Source organism: Rhamphochromis sp. 'chilingali' (assembly GCF_963969265.1).
Source record: "Rhamphochromis sp. 'chilingali' genome assembly, chromosome: 16".
Lineage (NCBI taxonomy): Eukaryota > Metazoa > Chordata > Actinopteri > Cichliformes > Cichlidae > Rhamphochromis > Rhamphochromis sp. 'chilingali'.
In genome coordinates this window covers 16,189,155-16,212,038 of record NC_137943.1, presented here as the reverse complement: position 1 = coordinate 16,212,038, position 22,884 = coordinate 16,189,155, and the positions used below count along the sequence as shown (strand labels likewise).

Here is a 22,884-nt window from a genome sequence, read left to right as displayed (position 1 = left end):
AGTCATCGTTGCAGCACAACAGGTAATCATCTCGCCCTAAGTGAGTGCTGTAAGAGAGAATGTAGACCATCGGAGAGCGTTGTAAGTGTATGCCATTGATTATGGTGAAGGCATTTTGCATTGATTTTTACAGCAAACCAAGAACATCACATCCATTTGATTTTTTAGTTTCATCCACTACTTATTGCTGCTGCTCTACATGAGGGTCACTCTATTAGTTGATCCACAGATCTTAACTAAACTCTTTTACTGCACTTCTGTCCATGCCCAGACCTACAAATATGGGCAGAGAAGAAAACAATTAAAACTGGCTCAGTCACACTAGAGTCAAAATAGGATGGCAACCTCCTCGTGACTAGGAAAAATCAGTGGTTGACTGGTGATTGTATTTATTTATTTATTTTTTTATATATTTACCAAATGGTTAAAAGTAGTTGTAGTGATCAGCTGTTTGCCCAGAAGTTGAGCATACAACATCTTTAACCTGTGGACAATCAGTTTTGATTGCGTGGTGAGTTTTCCTGGTGGCATGCAACCTGTCTCCAATTAATTCAAAAAGTCCAGCACGTAGTGACTCCAACCACTCTCAGACAAAATTCCAAAGGTTTCCCATATGGAAAAGAAATAGTAAAAACTTATAAAAGACTTGCATAAGATGTGGCCTACTTCATATAGTGAATCATATAGGGCTTATATGATTTACTCATGAAAGTGGCCACTTTCTCATTACTTTCATATATTGTTTTAATAAGGATCCAAAACATACCAGTTTCATTTATATGATTTTTCAAGGGATCTTATATCTGTTTTTACTCTTGTATGCTTTTCATACAAGTTTCACACAAGACAGATACAAACTTTATACGATTTTTATATATATTTTCCATATGGGTTACAAGTATTTGGCGTCTAATTTATAAATGCAAACAGATTGCCAACCTGTTCTTAGTGATTTTGACTCAGTCCGCACCGATGAGTTCAACTTGTCTGCAATCTCTCTATATAATAAGTAGCTTGTGTGAATTTCTGTTTAATTTGAACTTTTGTGTTTGTAGCATGCAACAGATTTGCAGCTTGTGCACCAGTCTTCTGTGACTGCGCATCATATAGCTAACCAACTAGCTAAGAGCTAGACAAGCTCTTTGTTTTAAAAAGCTCCTAAGCAGTTGTTTCTGTTTAAGCTGTGCAGCTCGAGCCCCAGTGGCTGTATTTCTCCTGAACAGGCCCATTACATTCACTGTGACGTGACCTTTTCCTTTAAATAAATGCAACACAGACTACAGGGACACATAAGGAAAAATGTTTAGATATTATGCACTATATGCACTCTGTAAGCTCAAATGCAGTAGTGTAGTAGAAAAAATATAGAAATATGCTAAAATATATACATTAAGTACCTACAACTTAAAATACTTAATTTTATATACCATCTGTGGAAACGACACAGCTAAAATTAGCTTTGCTTTTTTTTTTATAAAGCCGTTTGAAACATTTAATGAAACATTTTCAAAATAACGTATGACTTAAAAATGTTAACTTAATGAATATTATAATTGTCCATTGGGGCATTTAAAAAAAAAATCTGTACCAGTACAAGCCTTAGAACAGAGTTACCAGAATGTTGTTTAGCTTTCTAATTTACTTCCTCAAACAAGCAACACATAAACCATTATTGAGGTAATTTCCTGTCTTGCTATCATGTCTGCCATTGTTTGCCTTTGGAGTCTGAAAGGGCAAGAGTCAAGACTCAGGAAAGCTCACAGGACGCCTGCCATAAGGTGGCCCTGCATTCACTGTATCAAAGTAAGTATTCAATTTTTTTAAGCCATTTCAGGAAGATGTCAGCAAAGCAGTTTTGATTCGTTGCTGTTAGCTACAAGGTTCACAAAGCTAACAGGTTAACAAGCTAACAGCCTAACAAAGCCCTGACACAGGCTTACATTATTAAACTTAAGGAAATGTTTTATTTGAATATGTTTGAATGATTAGTATTATTATTTTTACACAAGGAGAGAGATTATATTGAAATACAATCTTTCAAATTTAGAGTTAGTGAAGAAGTGAGAGCTGATGAAAACCCCAGGAGAAAGTGGCATGAAACGGTTAAAGCAAAGAGAAGCTAGTCTGTATATATATATACATACATATATATCTGATATATATCTGATATATACATACATATATACGTACATATGAGGTAACAACTACTGTCATAAGACTTTCTGCAGTATTTAATTAAACTGGAGAGATGGTTTGTTAAAAAAAATCATTTTGTGGATTAGTGGATTAGTTTGTGATCACTATCTCTCTTATTCATTTAGGATAGAACTGATGAACCAGATCTGAGATGTTGCGGTGGTCCCCGTTATAATAATCCATGACTGTGACCCAGTTCATTACCAGCCTGTGAAAGTCTGTCATCACTGAAAGTGACATTGTGGACGGTCTCCCAAGAATTACTGATTAACTTCCTGGGAATGGTTTCACTGATTTATGCACTACACTTGCATTATCCCAAGTGACTGATCAACACTGCATTTTTTCAGAAGACTTAACTTGGTTGGGGAGATGGTAAACTGTTGCCAAACTGACAAACTCAAGAGTCTGGATCGCAATGTCAGAGCATAGTATCGTGTGTTTTTACAGCAATTACTGGAAACAAATTTCATATAATTACTGTTTTTAGTGTTAATGTTATAATAAACAATAAATTGTGATCTTTTTTTGCTAACCTGAAAAAGTGACTTGTACTTATTCCTTTTAAGTTATGTCAACTACTTATTTTACTTTTATTGTAGCCAAACGGTAAATGAAGAATGTAGTTAAATCAGTGATGTTCCGATAATCTTTTACTTTTAAATTCATCACCTTAAAAAAACTAAACTGACTCATTGCTCATTATTTTTTATTTTCCTTCCTCTTGCCATGCATTTTATCACCAGCCAAAATACACGCTTGCTGAATCATAGAGAAGACATTTTCAGTGTGTGAGCTGTTCACGGGACAGCTCGCACGCTCGCACTCCTCCACCCTTTCCCACATCCTGAGTGGGGAGGTCAGGTTAAGAGCTGTGTGGGGCAGTAGGTCTGTTTTTCCTCATGGCTGGCATCCTGCCCATGTCAACGGTCCCTTTCTTCAAAAGCTGCTAATGCAGGGCCCAGTGCTGACAGTGTTCTGACAATGAGTTAGTATCTGCCAGCCGTGGCCCCTGTCCGACTGCCGGTCCCTCTGAAAAACAGATCTGTGGCAAGAGCAAAGGTTAATCTAGCAGTGAGGCTCGGCTGGTGGCTGCCTCTACAGCCATGTGTGACTGAGAATAGGCTGAGAGGAATTAACACTGCTGCCTCGGGGAGTGTTGACAGAGGTGTGTGTGTCTCTGTTGCCGCGTGTATGTTTGTGTCTGTTGATGATGGCAAGTAAAGAAAGGCGAGATGACGAGGTTTGAGGAGGAGGGTTTGTGTTCACAATCCATTATCTTCAGGGACGATAAAGGTTGCTTCGTGCCATTTCAAAGATGTAAGACAAATACCAGCCGACCGTATAAATATTGCGGTTAGACTATGCATGCATGCTGTCTCCCTTTTATCTACCTTATCAAGCGTTCTGTCAGCTTGCCTGAGATTTTTTTTTTTTTAACACACCTGCATTGTTTTTTTCTTACATCCTACTTGTCTGCCGTTGTGTCACAGTTAATAGGCATGGTGAAACCAAAGGGCTCCTGCAGCCTGCTGCTCATTAACAACTCCCATGTTAGTATGTGTATCTGTCTACGCTGTCATTTTATATTGAAATGAAATAGAATTCTAGGGTATCATACTCACATCTGGTCTGCGTTTTAAAAAAAAAAATGGAGAAAAGTTGTAATTATCAACATTTGACTAAGTCTGTAGGGGTCAGCTCAGTTCATGGTGCCTCAAGAGGAGGCCATTTAACAGGACTCCCTGCTATGGTGTCAGCTGACTGTTTGTCATCCAAACAGCTCTGTTATCTAAGTCCTTGTTGCCACATCACCGCTCTGTGATGCCTTTTGGTATGATGCTGATTGTTAGGAGCTTACCACGGTTTAGAACTCATCCTTAGAGAATTAGTTGTACCTCAGATTTGAGCCTTTTTTTTTTTTCAATTTCACAGTTTCAGATGGAATATATTATTTTAGCGTGACAGTTATATACAAAGAGACTGTAAATAAAATTCCCCACCTTCCAGATTAGCATATTCGTGGAAGCAATAAGTCTCACTTTTGCAGCAGGGGAGATATTGAAGGATTTGTGGCTTAAGAAAACACATGAAAAAATGCCCAGTTATGTGGAATTTTTCTTATTGTGTTTGAGTAAATAAAGTGTAAATTATGAGATAAATAAGGATGCAAAAGATCAAAGTGTGCTAGCGCTGGTTCATCACAGACAATTAGCTGTGTGAAGCACTTCTCTTCTGGAGAGTTTCACTTTGAGTAATGTCTCTTCTGTCATCAACCTGTGTGCGTTTGTTGAAATGTGTTTCTGCATGCCATTTCTTTCTGTGTGGGTATGAATGGATGTGGGTATGTGAATGCGGGATGCCTGAGCACACATCTGTCAAAATACTTTCATATAGCCCTCCTTGTGAGATGGAGCAGACTGGATTGCGTGTTTTCCCACTCACAGTGGGTGTTAGTGATGGGTCGTTCGCGAACGAAATGGCTCTTAGAGCCGGCTCTTTGACGTGAACGACGCGAGCCGGCTCCTTATCGCGAGCCGTCACGTGGGGTTTTTTTTTTTTTTCTTTCTCTCAGCCTCTCTCTCGCACTTTTTTTCCGCTTCACTCTGCACGCGAGCCTTGTGCTTTACGCTGGGCAGAGGGGGGAGGGGCGGTAGTTACACTCAGTAGCACAGGAACAGAGCCAGAGAGAGAGAAAGAGAGGCAGGGACAACAACATTAGAAAGGTATAGTAATCATCCACAACTATTTTCGGTTGCAGATGATAAAGGATTGAGAAAGTTTATTCATGCAGGTCCATATGACAGAGAATGTGCATGTTCTTTTAGTTTTCATATTATAATTTATATTTAATTGTGTTGTGGTTTGCAGTGTTTTGTGTTCTTTTCACTTTAAATTTGTGAAAGGAAAAAGCTGAAAATTTAAATAGTTAAAACTTGAAATGTGAATAGTTGATTTTTATATTATATGATTTATTTATTACATTTTATGTGGAGTGAATAAATAAAAGTATATTTACGGTGGCCCCTAGAGACAAAGCACATACAAACTTCAAATCACGTACGAACTCTGAAGCATGTACAAACTCCAAAACATGTAAAAACACGTACAAACTCCAAAACACGTAAAAACACGTACAAACTCCGAAGCACGTAAAAACTCAGAAGCATATAAAAACTCAGAAGCACATAAAAACTCAAAACACGTACAAAAGACAACAGAAGTGCTCCAGGATGCTGGGCGCAGTGTTGAGCCTTTGTTATCTTGTGGCTACACAAGCCAGCAAGTACCAACGACCGGATTTGGTGTGTCGTAGTAACAGGTAAATGAACTTTTTTTTAAAATTATTTGAATATATATATGAGTGCCTGTGTATAAATACACAAACAATACACACATGCTTTCAATTGTGTAATTTAAGTGATCTAGTAGCTCTGCTTTGGAAGTTCAGTTCATGCTAGAAATGTGTTTTGGAGTTTGTACGTGTTTTGTCTCTAGGGGCCACCGCATATATTTATATATAAACATATATAAATAAAACCACTTGTTTTTATGTTAGTAATTCCTTTTGTGCATAATTTTATATTATTGTTAATAATAAATTAATTAAAGCAACAAAACAACCTCAAGAGCCGGTTCGGAGCCGAAAGAGCCGGCTCTTTTTAGTGAGCCGAACCGAAAGAGCCGGATCTCTAAAAAGAGCCGGAAATCCCATCACTAGTGGGTGTGCATTTCTTTATCTCCTTTGCCTGTCGTGTTGACTGATGGGTAATATGCTAAATGGGGCCTGTGTTTACCTCACCTGTGCCACCGGCAGGCCTCTGTGTGAGCTGGGCTGTGACAGGGAGCACTAATAATGCTTTAAGTCCTCTGTCAAACTTCAATCACATTGACACAAGCTCTTGGTGTGGCACACTGTCCTACAGAGGTGCTGTCACTGGACAGATGTAAGTGAATTTTGTCTCAGTAGTTACATGGCAAATGGTGACTGCGCACTGGGGGTCAGGTAAATGGAGTGTGCAGTCACGGCACGAGTGCAAGTGCACACTTGCGCGAGTGTGTTAATTTGTATTCTCGTGTCTATGTATGCAAATACGCAATATGTGTTTGCATATGTGCATGGGTGTGTGTTTGAGTAGATTTTCAGTTTATATTTGTGTATCTGTTGCGGGGTTAGTGGAGCAGTGAGGCCTTGCAGTGAGTCTCTCTACAGGAGTCTACGTGATTTACGAGCCTGGTGTGAGTGCTTCTCCCATCCTCCTGCATAATGTCCCTATTAGAGACAGCAGACACTGTGGTTCTGTTCATCATTTAGCTCCAGCGACCAGCACACCTGGGGAGAGAGAGAGAAAGAGGGACAGAGAACCAAAAGATAAAGAGAAGAAAAGAAGGAATAAAGGGGAGAAAAAAGGAGATGGTACAGTGCACTTTCTTTCAATCAGTTATCACCCTATGCCTTTATAGAACTGCGTCTGAGTACAGCAGAGCATAAACAGGCAAAAAAGGAAATAAAGAATATGATAGGAAAACAGACGGGAAACAAAGAAGTGTTATGACTCATGCTCTATCACATTAAGCCACAGACACTACAGCAGTAGCCGTACATCTTGCCAGACATAGCAGGTTGCTCACCTCACCTCATTCGTCCATCTCCAATGACTGTACTTGATATTTTTTTCTCTGCCCCTGTTCTCCACCTGAGTTTGTTTAGGTCTGTCAGCCTCATTATGTCAAGTGAGCTGCCAGGGGACACGCGGGCTAACAACATTCCTGGGGAGGAGAAAAGAGTGTACTAGTGTATGGAAACTCTCTGGGAGTCATTCCAGCACCCATCTACATTAATAGCTCCACGACTGCAGATAACAAACACTTTGTGAGATGGTAGTCATATTTGCTCAGCATACACTTAAGCCTTAGCAAAAGCAATGTATGAAATGTGTACTGGCAAACATTTGGAAAATTGCCTTTTAAAGCGGTGTGGTACTGACACCATCACGCAAAGTGTCTTTATCTTATCTTATTCATCCGACTGCTGTATGTGCTGCTGCTTATCACTAAAGGCACGTTGTTCTTTTGTTTTCCGTTATTCATAAGTTGCAGGACACATATACGTGTCGCAGACTTGCTACTACATGATCAGGAGTTAAGCCAGTGCAGTCAAAACCAGGTACATCTGTGTCAGGTATTTTGTTGTCATCATGTTCCTACCAGCCACCAGGACCCATTTAGAATTTGTTGTGTGCCTGTAACACCTTATAAAAGCATCATATCGGTGTAATTTCACAAGAATCTGATCTAATTTATATCCACAAAACTTTCATTATGGGTGATATATTATGCCATCATCACGTTGCCTAGCAACCACTGTAGTGTCAGAGTGAAATCACAGACCAAACAATACTGTAGGTCGGGAATGTACTAGCTCTAGAAAATTTCAACAATACATTTCAGGCACTAAATGAAGAGAAGCTTTTTTTTTTCTGTTATTACACAAATCCAGTGTTGATTATATATCACAACAAACTGCACTGATAATTACTGGGAAAGCATTTAAAAGTAAAATGTTTTAGAGTCAGCTTCACTGCTCTAACCAGTTACTGCTTTCTTTTAGACTTTCTAAAAATGTAGCAGAACTATGATATCATTTATTAATTTAGCAGTAAAATAACTTCATTTTTGAGATAGTAATGTTTGCTGTTGAATAAGAAGCTTGCCTGGAAGAATTTATGATCCACTCATTTGTATGGATGTCAGTGGAAGGTTTTAGTGTTTATTGCTTGAAATGCTTTTCCACCCTATTCAAGATCCACAGGGGAAATAAGTGAATCATCATTATTGTTGGCATAACAGTGGTTGACTTTATATAAAGTGTGTGTGTGTGTGTGTGTGTGTGTGTGTGTCTGAAAGAGAGGGAGAGAGTGAGCGAAAGAGAGCAAAAATATTGAAATACAACCTTAAAAAATCTGTTTCCTTTGGGCCGTGCATTCATTTCTTCAGGGTGACAAGCAACATTTTTGCTTAACGTAATGAAAACATGGGGGGATAGGTTAATTGGATAATCCAAATTACCACTAGGTGTGAATGTGCGAGTGAATGTGAGTGTGAAGGGTTGTCTGTCCCTATGTGTTAGCCCTGCGACAGACTGGCGACCTGTCCAGGGTGTACCCCGCCTCTCGCCCTATGACAGCTGGGATAGGCTCCAGCGCCCCCCGCGACCCTGAAAAGGATAAGTGGAAGCGAATGGATGGATGGATGGTAATGAAAACATACTCTTTCTACTTCCTCTGAACCAAAGCTTAAAGCTTAAAATCATCAATATATTGCCACTTATGATTAGGGCATTTATTTCCATCTGCCAGGGCCCGATAATTTTAAATGAGTATTCAAAGTAAAATGACACAAGATGGATGGAGTTTATCGCGTTTTCTTGACATTTTTGTTTGTACACAAATCCAATAAAATTCCAAATTCTACTTGTATAGACTTTCTCCTCTACACGCAGCATACCCAAAATGTGTAGAATTTCTATGAATTTATCTAAAATACAGTAGGTCTTCAGTAAGTCCTCTTCACTCCAAACACCTGGAAACCACTTTGTGAATTTCCACTACAAGCTGATAACCACATCTGTGCCTTGGACAGACACCTGCATATATTCTGACCCGGTGGCACTGAAGTGGTGAAACAATTTAACAGCTCGGATCAACATTTACAGCTGTGCAAGCTGTGTGTGCCGCCTGTATTTACATTTGCATGTGGCCATTAGTAAATCTGTGTTTTCGAGTGCGCAAAGTGCACAGTTAGCAAGTTTCTGCTGCTGCCGCCTCTTACGTGTGAAGTAAAGGGAAGTGCTTAAAATGTGTCTGTGGCGAATACATATTTAACGAAGCATCTCGGCTCTTTAGCTGTGCGGTTGCAGCGCAGCGAGCAGAGTGTTGCACTTTGACTCCTGGAGCACAGCAGTAAACGGCCTCATCTGGTGGGAATGCCAAGTAAAGCTCAGCCTGGAAGCTCTTTTTTTTTTCCCTCTGGCAGGAAGATTTTTAGCTGCGATGGTAACCACAGTCTGTCATGCTACATTCTGAAGATCATCCAATGATCCACCCAATGTTGTCTCTGTTATATTAGCAATCAACAGAAGGCTTGGAAGATCCAAAATGGCGAGATTAAAATATTTAAAAAAAAGAAAATGTTACATTCAGCTAGTGCTGGCATTGCTACTATTGGGACTGCCAGAGGGATGGCTGATGTTTGCACTCCCCACTAGTGTCACTGGACAGCTGTGACATTTGAGGTTGCATTGTGGGCCAAAGCTCAAGCGTCCTGGATTCCAAGTGAGATGAGGTCAGATTCAGCGTGTGCATGTATCTGTGTGTGTTTGTAGTACAAGATCAAAATTACCCACACTCTCCCCGTGGCATAACAGACTGAATGTAATGTGTATGAAATGACATTTTCTCTCCCAGAAGAGCTCAGTGTTTTACTGAGCTGTGGCTTAGCATTCAGAGTGACTCTGCGAAGGAAGAGCGAGATACAAAAAAAATAAATACTTACTTACAACTGATTAAAAAAAAACGAAAACAAAAGAAAAGAATGGGCACATTGATGGTGGACATAAAAACGGCACCATCAAATGGAAGAACATCAAACACATATTTCTCCTGGGAGCTAAGAGAATAAGCCTTTTCCTCTTTTTTTTTACGTTCTTCCCCACCTCTGGAGGAAAGCAAAGAGGGCACACGCCATTTTCCTCTGCAGTATGAGAGATCTTCAGACAAATATAGGCCTACTCAAAAAAAGGTCTCTCTCACTTTCACTCCCCAAAGGTAAAAATGATCTCTTTTCCTCCCTCTCCCCATCCTTCTCTCTTGTTATAGATTGGAGAATCTCAACCCACCTATGTCAGACTCACGCTGTAAGGTCAAGATCCTCTGCTGAAAGTTTTTCTTTTGTCCTTAGGACTATTTTCTTTCGTACACGCCGGCACTGCTGAATCCAAACTCCAGCAAAGCCCTGGAGGAAAAACAAAGCCCATCTCCAAAAATATATAGACGTCCTCAGGCATGCGAGCATATGCTGCAAGAAGGTGGATTTAGTGTTCGCTTTTAATGGAAAGGATTGTGTTTGCTCGGAGGCATTGGATAGGCCACTGGCGTTTTTATGGGGATAGGCAGCAAGGGGGAGAACGAGAGGTGAACTCCACCTGCGGATGTCCACGGTCACCATCGCTAGTGGTTTAGCTCACTCCTGGGATGTATTCACTGCTTATGTATGTGTGTTGTTGGTGTTGAGACTGTGTGTGTATGTGTAGTAGAGCTGCACTAACGAGATCCCCAAAGAACACCTCACTCGCAGTTAAGGGAGTGAGATCACACCACACGATTTCTCTCATTCACACCGTCTTAGCCAGCAACGTCCCCGTGGTGGAGAGCACATGGCTAGGGAATACCAAACTGAGGCATCAATTACCTGCATCTCACTACATCGGTCAAGGGAGAACACAGATAAATTGAATAACCCTTTTCCGGTCGCATGTTGGCATATGTGCTTTCAGGTGATCTAACCCCCCCCCCCCCCCTCCATACACACACTTAGTCACATGGAAAACAATCAGTGATCCATCCCAGTGGCATCCTCTCCCGGCAGGGTACAGTAACCACCGCTTACCGCTGAGACTCCTCAGTGTGAAAAAGAAGTGTGTCATATGATTGACTCACTCACACCTCCATATGACTGTTAAATCGTCTTATACGTGCAGTCAGTTCAAGCTTAGTGCTTTTCCCAAGCCCCATGGGCACGGGTGATAATTTGAGTTTTATTGAAATTCAGCTCCAGTGGGTTCAAGGTGGTTGAAGGTCGTTCTTTTACTGCCACAGATGAGATGGAGTGAGAGCACGACATCAAACCCTCAAGGTCCCTTCTCTGTCTGACTCCACGATTTTCTGACTCTTTTCCTCTCTACCCATAGGGGAATTATCGAAGAGTCACAGGTCAATTTTGTGGCACATCCAAACACGGTTAACAACAGGATTTAATAAGATATTGCTAGCTGGTATTTGGCTCCCCCCATTAAACACAGGCTGACAGAGGTGCATGGCCTCATTCGTAAAATTGGGGAGAAACTACCAGTAGCATAAGTGAATATGTACTAACCTAATCTTTAGGAAATAAAGGACTTTCTGTATTGTCTTAATTTGTGCTTCCTTTTAGAAAGCCCTGATATTGTCCCTTTGCTCAGACAGATGGCACCCACAGTTTTAGTTATACAATGGAGGTTTAGCAGTGTCCTGACGGGAGGAGCAGCAGAGCTGTGCTGTTTTGGGTGTTGGGAGAACATTTTAGTGCGTGCATACTTTTTTCAATAGGTTATGCATGAACTTTTTTCAGCTGTTAGCGGGATGCTTGTGCCCACGTTTGGATGAGACGGTCTTGACTGTGTGTGTTTTATTGAATATGAATACTACAAGAACCACAAAGAGACAGAGCGTCTTTGTTTATGCTGGTTGCAAGACACAAACAGTGTGGTTTCCAAGAAATGATCCAACTCCACTGTTCAGCTAAGGTTAGATCAATTTCTAGATAAGATAACACACAGCACTGCCTTATGACATGCTCTCCGTCACAGTGTCTCTCTGAGTATCTCTCTTTTTATGAATAGCGAACGCCTTCCTCCTTCCTCTTGCTCCTTCTCACTCTTGTCTTACTATCCACTTTATTTTTTCCTTCATCTCTGTATCTCACAGTTTCTCTCTGCCCTTCATATTGGTTCTGCATATTACAGGATGGTTATCTCAGTTCAAGTGTATTACAGTGTGGCAGACGAGGACATTCATTTCTATCTCCTGCGTTGCCCTACTAGCCTCTGTGTTGTTATAAAAGGCAACTAGGGGACTCACATTGTATTATCATTCAACCTTTGTAAACAATTGAAGTTTATTAATTCATGCATTTATCTCAGTTTAACAGTTTTACACGTTGTGATTCCTCTATCACAATCCAGATAAATGTATATACATTCATGTGAAAAAGAAACTTTTCACAGGGATCTGTAAAACACCAAGTACAACCTGTGATTGGGTATCTTATAGAAAGATTTTTAGCAGCAATAACTTGGAGTAATCCTTTTCATTATGACTTTTTCATTTTTGGAGGAATTTTGTCCCACTCATATTTACTGCATTGCTTCTGTTCCTTTAGGTTTGTGGACATTTTTGTCATTTAAGGTCCCAACACAGCATTTCAATTTAATTGAGGTCTGCACTTTCGTTGCCCATTCCAACGATTTGATTCTTTTCTTTTTCAACTATTCGCTGGTCTGCTTGGGTTCATTGCCCCGTTACATGACCCTATTTGGGACAAACTTTACCTGTTGGACAGATAACCTCACATTTAACTCAACAATACTTTGGCTTTGGAGTTTGTGGTCAACTCAATGCAAGGAGCACAGGTCCTCTGGCTGCAACACGAGCTCAAATAACCCCCGCCTTTATCACCCCACCACTGGTGTAAAGTGTTTGGACTGGTGTATTTGGTTTTCTCCAAATGTGGTGCAGTGCATTGTGGCCAGACATCTATACTTTGGTGTCATCTGTCTAAAGGACATTGTTCCAGAAGTACTGTGGTTTGTTCAGGTGTGACGTTGCAAACCTTATCTGTGCTGCCATGTTCAGTTTGGAGAGAAGACACTGTTCTTCAAGCCTTGTAAAAAAAAAAAAAAAAAAAAGAGAAAGAGAGAGAGAGAGAAAGAAAAAAGGCCATACTTGTCAGTCTTTGTACCGTCTAACATGCTTACTGAGGTCTGCAGAGGTCACTAGGTTACTTAGGTCTTGGGTTCTTTGTAAATTTTCCAAGTATTACACTGTGTTGCCTTCAGGTTAATTTGTTAGGATGTCCTGGGAAGGCATTATGTTCACACACCTCAATGTCCATGTTGCTTTTGTAGAAGTTAACCTGGTGAATTCGATTGCTAGAATAGCTTAGATTAGCTGGCAGCTACTTGCCCTGTTAATTGCCATATAAACAGTAAGAGTCTACTTATTTTTTTCTTTCATTTTCACATGACTGTATTCCAGCACATGCAGGACCTCACTAATTGGTAATTCTTACTGTCCTAATTAGAGTGAGGGGGACTGCACTGGGAGTTTCAGTGAATGACATAATTCTGTTCACTCAGCACTTCCTGGTCGCTCCAGCGACCAGCACACCTGGGGAGAGAGAGAGAAAGAGGGACAGAGAACCAAAAGATAAAGAGAAGAAAAGAAGGAATAAAGGGGAGAAAAAAGGAGATGGTACAGTGCACTTTCTTTCAATCAGTTATCACCCTATGCCTTTATAGAACTGCGTCTGAGTACAGCAGAGCATAAACAGGCAAAAAAGGAAATAAAGAATATGATAGGAAAACAGACGGGAAACAAAGAAGTGTTATGACTCATGCTCTATCACATTAAGCCACAGACACTACAGCAGTAGCCGTACATCTTGCCAGACATAGCAGGTTGCTCACCTCACCTCATTCGTCCATCTCCAATGACTGTACTTGATATTTTTTTCTCTGCCCCTGTTCTCCACCTGAGTTTGTTTAGGTCTGTCAGCCTCATTATGTCAAGTGAGCTGCCAGGGGACACGCGGGCTAACAACACTCCTGGGGAGGAGAAAAGAGGAGTACTAGTGTATGGAAACTCTCTGGGAGTCATTCCAGCACCCATCTACATTAATAGCTCCACGACTGCAGATAACAAACACTTTGTGAGATGGTAGTCATATTTGCTCAGCATACACTTAAGCCTTAGCAAAAGCAATGTATGAAATGTGTACTGGCAAACATTTGGAAAATTGCCTTTTAAAGCGATGTGGTACTGACACCATCACGCAAAGTGTCTTTATCTTATCTTATTCATCCGACTGCTGTATGTGCTGCTGCTTATCACTAAAGGCACGTTGTTCTTTTGTTTTCCGTTATTCATAAGTTGCAGGACACATATACGTGTCGCAGACTTGCTACTACATGATCAGGAGTTAAGCCAGTGCAGTCAAAACCAGGTACATCTGTGTCAGGTATTTTGTTGTCATCATGTTCCTACCAGCCACCAGGACCCATTTAGAATTTGTTGTGTGCCTGTAACACCTTATAAAAGCATCATATCGGTGTAATTTCACAAGAATCTGATCTAATTTATATCCACAAAACTTTCATTATGGGTGATATATTATGCCGTCATCACGTTGCCTAGCAACCACTGTAGTGTCAGAGTGAAATCACAGACCAAACAATACTGTAGGTCGGGAATGTACTAGCTCTAGAAAATTTCAACAATACATTTCAGGCACTAAATGAACATGACATTGTTCCAGAAGTACTGTGGTTTGTTCAGGTGTGACGTTGCAAACCTTATCTGTGCTGCCATGTTCAGTTTGGAGAGAAGACACTGTTCTTCAAGCCTTGTAAAAAAAAAAAAAAAAAAAAAGAGAAAGAGAGAGAGAGAAAGAAAAAAGGCCATACTTGTCAGTCTTTGTACCGTCTAACATGCTTACTGAGGTCTGCAGAGGTCACTAGGTTACTTAGGTCTTGGGTTCTTTGTAAATTTTCCAAGTATTACACTGTGTTGCCTTCAGGTTAATTTGTTAGGATGTCCTGGGAAGGCATTATGTTCACACACCTCAATGTCCATGTTGCTTTTGTAGAAGTTAACCTGGTGAATTCGATTGCTAGAATAGCTTAGATTAGCTGGCAGCTACTTGCCCTGTTAATTGCCATATAAACAGTAAGAGTCTACTTATTTTTTTCTTTCATTTTCACATGACTGTATTCCAGCACATGCAGGACCTCACTAATTGGTAATTCTTACTGTCCTAATTAGAGTGAGGGGGACTGCACTGGGAGTTTCAGTGAATGACATAATTCTGTTCACTCAGCACTTCCTGGTCGACTTGAAAAACACAGATGATTTTACTCACTCTGAATAGCCCATTAGCTATAACTTATAGTGGTAAATGTCAGCCTCACGCAATCCCAGTGTGACCCGGGCATGGTACTTCTCTGTGGCTCATTGTGTCTCTAGGCAGGAGAAGTGATGACAGTAAGCTAGAGCTAACTTCTGACTTTCATGTGAAGGTTAGAAATGTCAAAACTATAGAGTAGACTCATTCTCCTTATGGGAAACTATTAAATTGCAATTTTCTCTGTGCTAGCCCTCCAACATAGAGTTTTGCAGAATTTAATTTTTCCTATTTTCCATTTTGGTACTAGGAAGGAATCTCCTTGTGCAGTTCTTGTGCTGGAAAGTCATTTTCTTTGTGTCCTTGTGACTCACGTAAGCCTTATCAAACTTTTAGTCTAGTGGGACTGACGGAGTAAATTTTATCCAGCTGTGTCAATAAAGTGATCAAATTTCCACTGAAATGCTTTTATTGGAAGCAACGGAGAGTGGGTAGGAGCAGGAGTTGCAAATAGAATAAATGACAGTGAGTGGGTGTGGCTGAGTGATTGGGAAGCCAGCCAAAGCCTTGTTCCACAGCCAGTGAACCATCGGAGAGTAGTCTCCCTCTCTCTAAATGCTGTTTTGTGAGGTGAGGAGCTTGATAAGAGTTGTAATTACCTCATTTTACTGCAGCAAATTGCCAGGTTTCTTAAAAGCAGACAGGCTGGCTGAGGCAATATCAGCAGTAATGAGTATTGTGATGATTGTGGGAGGGCAGTGCTGCTTCCATCTGGATTATTGCTTGGTCACTGCTGCTGGTCTGCTGCTATAGGAAATCTGATCCTGGGCAGTTTTGTGAGGACAAAATGATTTAGGTTTAATCTTGTTATCAGTTATTAGTATTTAAGATCTTTTTCCCTTAATTATTACTTTTAGGCATTAGATAATGCTGTGGATTTCATGTGCTTTTCATTTTTATGAGCTAGAACCCATAATCATGACAAGTAAAATAAAAATAGTTTGACATAATTCATTTTACATGTGAAAAATATAGAATATGTAAAAGTGTAACTAATGTAAAATCATATTATTGAAATTTTTAAGATGCACTTGTACAGATACAAATACAAGCAGAGCTTGTTAGGAAGCTATTTTTTATTTTTAGAATAAGCTCGGGTCATAAGGTTATGCCAGAGAACCCTGAATAAAGCCTAGAGATCATCAGCTCAGTCTTGTCTCCCAGACTGATGCTTATGATGTGTATATTGGTCTTTTTTGGGCGCGTCTCTTCTCCTTCCTATATTGAAAAGGCTTACGCAGGGGCAGGGTTCGAACCCCTTCCCGGTAGCCTGTCATTAACAGGAGGCAGAGCAAAATACAGACAGCTCTGTGGCAGTGTAAAGGTAAACAGAGATGGCTAAAGTGAAGGAGATGAAAGACGGTGTTAAATGGAGAGTGAAGAAAGTTGCAGGGATGAGGGGGATAAATGATGCACTGAGATTAAGGGACGAGAGGAACGAGGGAGAGATGGGTGGATGAAAAGGGAAGAAAAGAGAGAAGAAGGTGGAGGTAAAGAGAAAGCGGAAGGGTGGGTGGGTAGGTGGTGGGGTTATGATGAATTAAAGATGACACTCTCCGGCAGCCTGGTTTCTAAAGATCACTCTGTCTGCTAATGTAATGTTAATGAATGCAAATGATGTGCCTAACCTCTCTCCCCTGACCAAGCGAGGGAAGAGAAAAGAGTGAAAGAAAGGAAAAGAGGGAGAAGAATAGATGAAAAGGTGCAACGTGGGGGCTTGTGTATAAATGTGCTGTTCCTACATTATGCAGGTAGCTGAGTGACAGACTGACCACTAAGATATGATCAGATGCATGAGACTTTGGTGTTGGTATAGCCTTTGTTTGACCATGTACCTGTCTGTATTTGCCAAGCCTGCCTCAGGGGGGGCTGTTGTGTTTTCCTGCTTCAATACCATAACAACTCTATTACAAACCGGTAACAGCGGGGAAAGAATGTGGCTGCTCACCAAGTGCCGCAAGGTTGAATCTTATATTGAATGCGACACAGCAGCCCAGATGTGCGAGGCCAAGGTAATGTCACCTTCCTGTGATGATAGGATAATTTCATCAGGTTCTTCAGATGCTGTGTGTTTATTAAATTTCTGCTCTTACAAGACATTCTTCTCAACAGCTGCTGCTGAGCACACTTTGCCTTGTGCTGCCCTGTTCATCTTTATCTTCTAGACTCTTTCTCTTTTGTCTTTCATACGTGTCTGCTCTTCTTCCACGGAGCGAAAATTATATTTTCACACAGCCGTCGTGAGTGACTGTTAGCCAGGCGCGCTATTACTAAATCTGTGTGTATGAGTGTGGGCAATCTGTAATTTGTGAGCCTGTTCGTTTAATGGAGTCTGTGGCTCAGAAGATGCAGGACTTGTGTATCCCATCACTCCACGCTAATGTCTCGGAGGAGGCTGGCAGATTTTTTCTTTTTTTTTTCCTTCAGTTTTCAAATTTAGTCACATTGTCATTTCTGTCTTCAGGGGGACATTGAAGTAACACATTTCTTTTGATGCATTTCAGTTGCCTGTTCTGTATCTTCTATTTAAAGTAAAAATCCTTCAGTATGAGTGACAGAGCTTTAGTGTGGCACGGAGTAGAGAAGTCTCACATCTGTGTTTGTATGGATTGTCTTCTTTGTTGAACATGGTGACTCAATCAGATATTGCCTTTTTATATTCTTCTTCCCCCTGAAGCAGTACTGTGCCATAACTGCAGTTTCCAAATCTGCTAAATGGCCTTAACCATGCTGGACGTGAAGCGGTCTTTTCTTTCGAAATCAGGGATGCAGCGGGTAAGTGGTGTCTGTCTGCGTGAGACACTTCCACATGATTTGTTCGGAAAATACTTCACTCTGTCAAAACGTTCTTTTTATATTCATAAGTCCCCTGAGTGGACGGCTGATTAGTTTGGGAGATGCAGCATCTTTCGTTCGTGTTTGTTTGTCACTTTGTTTTCAGCTCTGTATTAAGATGCCAGGCTCAGCAGGCTACCATGGGGTTTCATCATTGTTAAGTGCTCATTCCAATCCCGCTGATTTCTCCACTTGGTTTTTCATCTCCGTCTTTCTGTCTATTTGTCTTCTTTTTTTCTCCCTCTTTTTCATTCTTTATCCGACCATCTTGATTCCATCCCCCCAAGAAAAGATAAACCCCACTTACATAATGTCATCCAAGGGCCTCAGATCTTCTTTCGCTTTGCTGCTACAGTCACAAAGAGAAGACCCTTAAAGCTTTGCATCCTGCATCTGGACGTGATTGTCTCATTGAATTACAAAGTATACCAGCATCCTTGAACAGGAGGACATTGGGGAGTGGGGGGAGGCTAAAGAATAGATGAATGTAAAAGATGGAAAGAGAATGGAAATCCGTGGAGAATGGCCTGCTGTATTGATTGAGGAGCCAGGAAGCTTCAGAGAGGCACTTCGGCACATGTTGTATCGACTAGTGGCCATACAGTCTCAGATTGGCTGCAAAGGAGGGAATTACACAGACATGTTGGCATTCTGACTTTTAAAGCGTAGAATTAAAGTCATGCATGAGAGCTAAAAGAGGGCAGAGAGATTGGCCAATTCATTTTTGCTGTTGTTCCTTCACTGAACTCCCGTTCTATTGATGTTCTTTAGTGTGTACAACTTCCACGTAATCATGCGTGTCTATGCGATGTGTCATGCGACTGCTTGCTGACGTGTAATTGTGCGAAGAGAGCTGCCTTATCGATCTATAATGCAGAGCCCCATCAATGTTTAATGTAGTCTCTCTCACTCTTTCATTTCTCTCCCTCCCTTTCTCTAGCCCCAAATGGTAGGCTGCTTCCAGAACCTACCATTTGGTATTGATCTATCACTTGCTGCTAATAAGAAGGAGCTGTGCTCTCGGGGATTGGGAGCTGCAAGGCCTCATCTGAGTCTTGGCTTTGGCTTGCGACTTTTGGGTTTTGACTGGTACTCTTGCAGTGTTATCCAACCTACATCCATTGTATGATAAAGGGTAACTAATATTCTGTGATGCAGTTGCAATACAGCCTCGAGCCTTACGGATCCTTGAATGTATTTAAGGCTGGTGACGCCGACACCTACAAGCCATTGTTTTCCAATAGATTTATGAGCCGTGGCTGCTTAGTTAACATTAATCTCTCCATGTTAACAATTTTCACAAAGACTCAACTACTGGTGAAACTGCCTGGTCTTAATTTAGTGGAGCTTGCAGGTGGAGCTGACATAGCAGAATATGAATACAGAAGAAAACACACTGGGCTACCTTCCAAACACTAGGGACATGGCAAGGTCCTTTCCTTGCCTTGCAAATGACTTGCTATAAACTTGGAGTGCGTGGACGACTAATTGCTTTTACAATGCTAAGGAGTAACCCAACATTAAGCTTCTAGACAGACAATAAACATCCCGGGTCCTTGAAATGCAATTTTCAGTAATGTATTGTTTTTAACTGCACTCCATACTGTATTGTGTTTGTGTTGGGGGTGGGGTGGGGTGGGGGGGCAGAGTACACCCTGGACAGATCGCCACTCCATTACAGGGGCAACAGAGAAACAGGCAATCAACTGAAACTAAAACTCATTATAATAACCAATTAAACTAACAGATTAATTGTTTATTATTTACCCAATATTACCCAATATTAAATAAATTAAAAAAAATACCTATACCAAAATTTAATTAGTGTGTAACCTTAGGCTATTTAGATAACTTGTAATTTCAGCAATAAAAAACAATGTTTCCTCTTTTTCGAAGAGATGTTTCGTGTAATTAAGTTGATTTTATAATGAAACTATTCAAATCCACTTATCATTTAATGGATGAACGGTTCACAGAAGTGCTCATTTAAAAGCCCCACACATACACATACACATGCACATACACAAGGGACATTTTCAAAATCTCCAGTGCCAGTGGACAGGTGTGCGAGCAATGCCATGATGGCTGTTCGAGCCCCTCCCCGTTGCTAATCACCACTTAGCATACTCCATTTACTCATCCGCTACTTTGATATTCTGCTAATGGTAGGCATTAGACCACATGACTCTGCTCATCCACCCCTCCCTTGGGCCTTTGACCTTTTTTTTTTTTTTTCGTTTCCGCATCCTATCTTAGACCGAATCCCCTCCAACCCCAACCCTCCCCCTTCCATTTTAAAAGGAAATAGGAAAAAAAAAATGGTCGACCAAGAGCCTGTGTGATTTGACTAAAGCTTCTGTGATTTCCCCAGAGAAAGGTTTGGCAGTCCCCACAATGCTGGCTGGCGCTGAGGGCTGTTTCATGCTCCTATCTCCCCAGCTGACAGCAAGTCGTACAAGCAGGCAGGCAGGCAGGCTGGAGCTGGCTGGCTGTGGAAACTAGACAAGGCAAGGCTGATCTTAGGGAAATTGAAATACTCTGATGGAAGCCGGGTGTGAACAAGGCTGTCACTGTAGGTGTACACAGAAAATTGCTCTCTAAGTTGGCTGGTGCATGAGCAGAACGGGTGTCCATCTGCGTGTGTCCTAACATGCATTGTGAGTGCTTGTGTGTGCAGGGGCTAATTGGTTTCATGTCTGAGGACAGTTTCTCCCAGTAAGTAGAGATTGAGAATGAAAAGGCTCTTTTCTTCTTACAGGTGGCTTGTCACTCATCCTTACCACAATGTACTTGTTTTTAAAAAAATTTTAACCAACGCTCTTGAACCACGGATGACGGGCTTTGAGTGTTCCGTCATTTGGAATGATTTCAAAATGCACAGCGACTTCAGTGAGACTCCAAATTAGCAGCAGCTGCGAGTGCGTGCTTGTTCTGGGGGAGTAGGTAAAGGGAGGGTGATGAGGGCTGGAACCTCTCCTGGAAATCTTGAAAGAGGGCATCGTTGTGTCTATGCATTTAATCAGAGTGAGATTTCTCCCTTATCAACAACACATGTGGGTTGTGCTAGCCAACCATTTGCTGTGAAAGTGGAAGAGCTCCAAGCCAAACACACAACGACCACAGTTCCTATGAAAATTGCACACACACACACTTTCTGCTTGTCTACTACAGAATGCAGATCATCACACAAGCATACCATTCACCCTTCTGTCTCGCAGTTTTTAATCTGTCTGGACACAACACAAAACAACAAACACAATGGAGTGTATGTCGTGGCAGGGGACATCGGAAAATGTGAAATATCCTTTGGTTCACTCTCTGTAATATTAATGTTTTAGGACCGAGGATAAACTGTCTGTTACAGGGGAAATTATCAATCTATCATTACTCTGCTAAGGCCAGCATGTCAGTTAGTCCATCGCTCTATAAATCTGTATTGCAGGGAGAGGGGCAGGTGAGCGCTTTGTGAAAACTGCCATATTTCTCTCTTCTTTCCTTGAGCAACATATCATGTACCAGCAAGGCAGATATTAATCAAAAAAAGAGCTGATAAACTTCTGGTGTGAGCTGCCAGACTTATTTGTCTAAGCTATGTCCCTGAGGATTAGGAAGGGGGCAATCTGTGTTCTCATATTGCACTGATATGTGGCCAGATATGACATGTTGTATAATAAAAGTCCAAACAAAGATAAATCCAATCCTTGAACATTTCTCTGTACTTTTTTCTTCCTTTTTCAGGCTGTATTGTGTTACTCTTTCATTTTGTGTAGCCTAAAGTTATCCAACATAGGTCATCATGTTTTTTGGCAGGCGTTTAGAAAATTAGCTAATTAATCTGAAATTAAAAAACATTTTATGGCTTGCAGATATATGCGTTTTCATAACTTTAGGTTAAGGAAAGCTGACGCAAATACATCAGAGCCTAACCTTGGAGGGCTCCTTCTTCATATGTGAAGCCAACTCTTTTTGCCAGGCCATCTGCAAACCTCATACAGTGTATCGACATACCCACTTATCTTTCATAATACTTGCACACATATAAGCAGGACAAAGGCAGGATGTAGTCTAGTACTGTATATAGCGAGATAACACAATGCAAAGAGTTTTTTTTAGTCTCTCAGAGGTTCCTTCCAGCAAAGTGCCAAGGATTTGTTTCTAGTCTTAACAGAAGAGTAACAGAGACGGATGAAACACTGTAGGGATTCTTGCTTTCTGTTCATCAATGAGTGTCAAGCGATCACTGGGGCTTGAATATAATTTAGCTGTGTGGGATGGTACTCAAAACAGCTTCTGTGTGGCTAACCGCTGGTTCTCTCTGTCTTTTTCTTTCTTTGCTGCAGAGACCTTGATGGACACTCGGGTGGCCACAGCTGAGCTGGGGTGGACAGCATATCCTAATTCTGGGGTGAGCCCGTTGTTGCCAACACATGTTTACATAATTAAATAAATCAGAAGTTTCACTTCACACTATTTTTCTGTTTTTCTGGTAAATAGCTTTGTTGGGTATGTGTAACATGACACAGAGCACGTACAGGTTTACAGGCAGACAGACAAATAGGCAGGAAAGCAGGGAGGATGGGAGTTATAGTTATAGACTTAAGCAGTGCCCAATGTAGCTCCCATTATGGGTATTATTTTCTCTGTGTCCCGGTTCATAATGACTTAATAACATAATGGGTCCACCTAAGTCCCAGAACACAGTACCTAAGTCCCTGTAAATGGAGGCTGGGGGGGATACCATAGACATAATGATACTGTAATGATACATTTATACAGGGAAGTGGAGGTATTAGGATGAAAGAGGGAGGAGGAGCTAAGAGGACAAAAAAAATGCTCAGGGCTTTTCAGATTTAAAGG

General features: G+C 41.1%; 1 protein-coding gene across 2 annotated transcripts in view; it reads left to right on the top strand.

Annotated features, from left to right (window-relative positions):
• ephb1 (EPH receptor B1) overlaps nt 1–22,884 on the top strand; it is a 182,647-nt gene that overhangs the window by 34,551 nt on the left and 125,212 nt on the right. For both annotated transcript variants that reach the window (XM_080861417.1, XM_080861416.1), the window contains exon 2: nt 22,368–22,432. In XM_080861417.1, the coding sequence (XP_080717543.1) occupies nt 22,368–22,432 (65 nt within the window). The remainder of the gene's footprint in view (nt 1–22,367; nt 22,433–22,884) is intronic.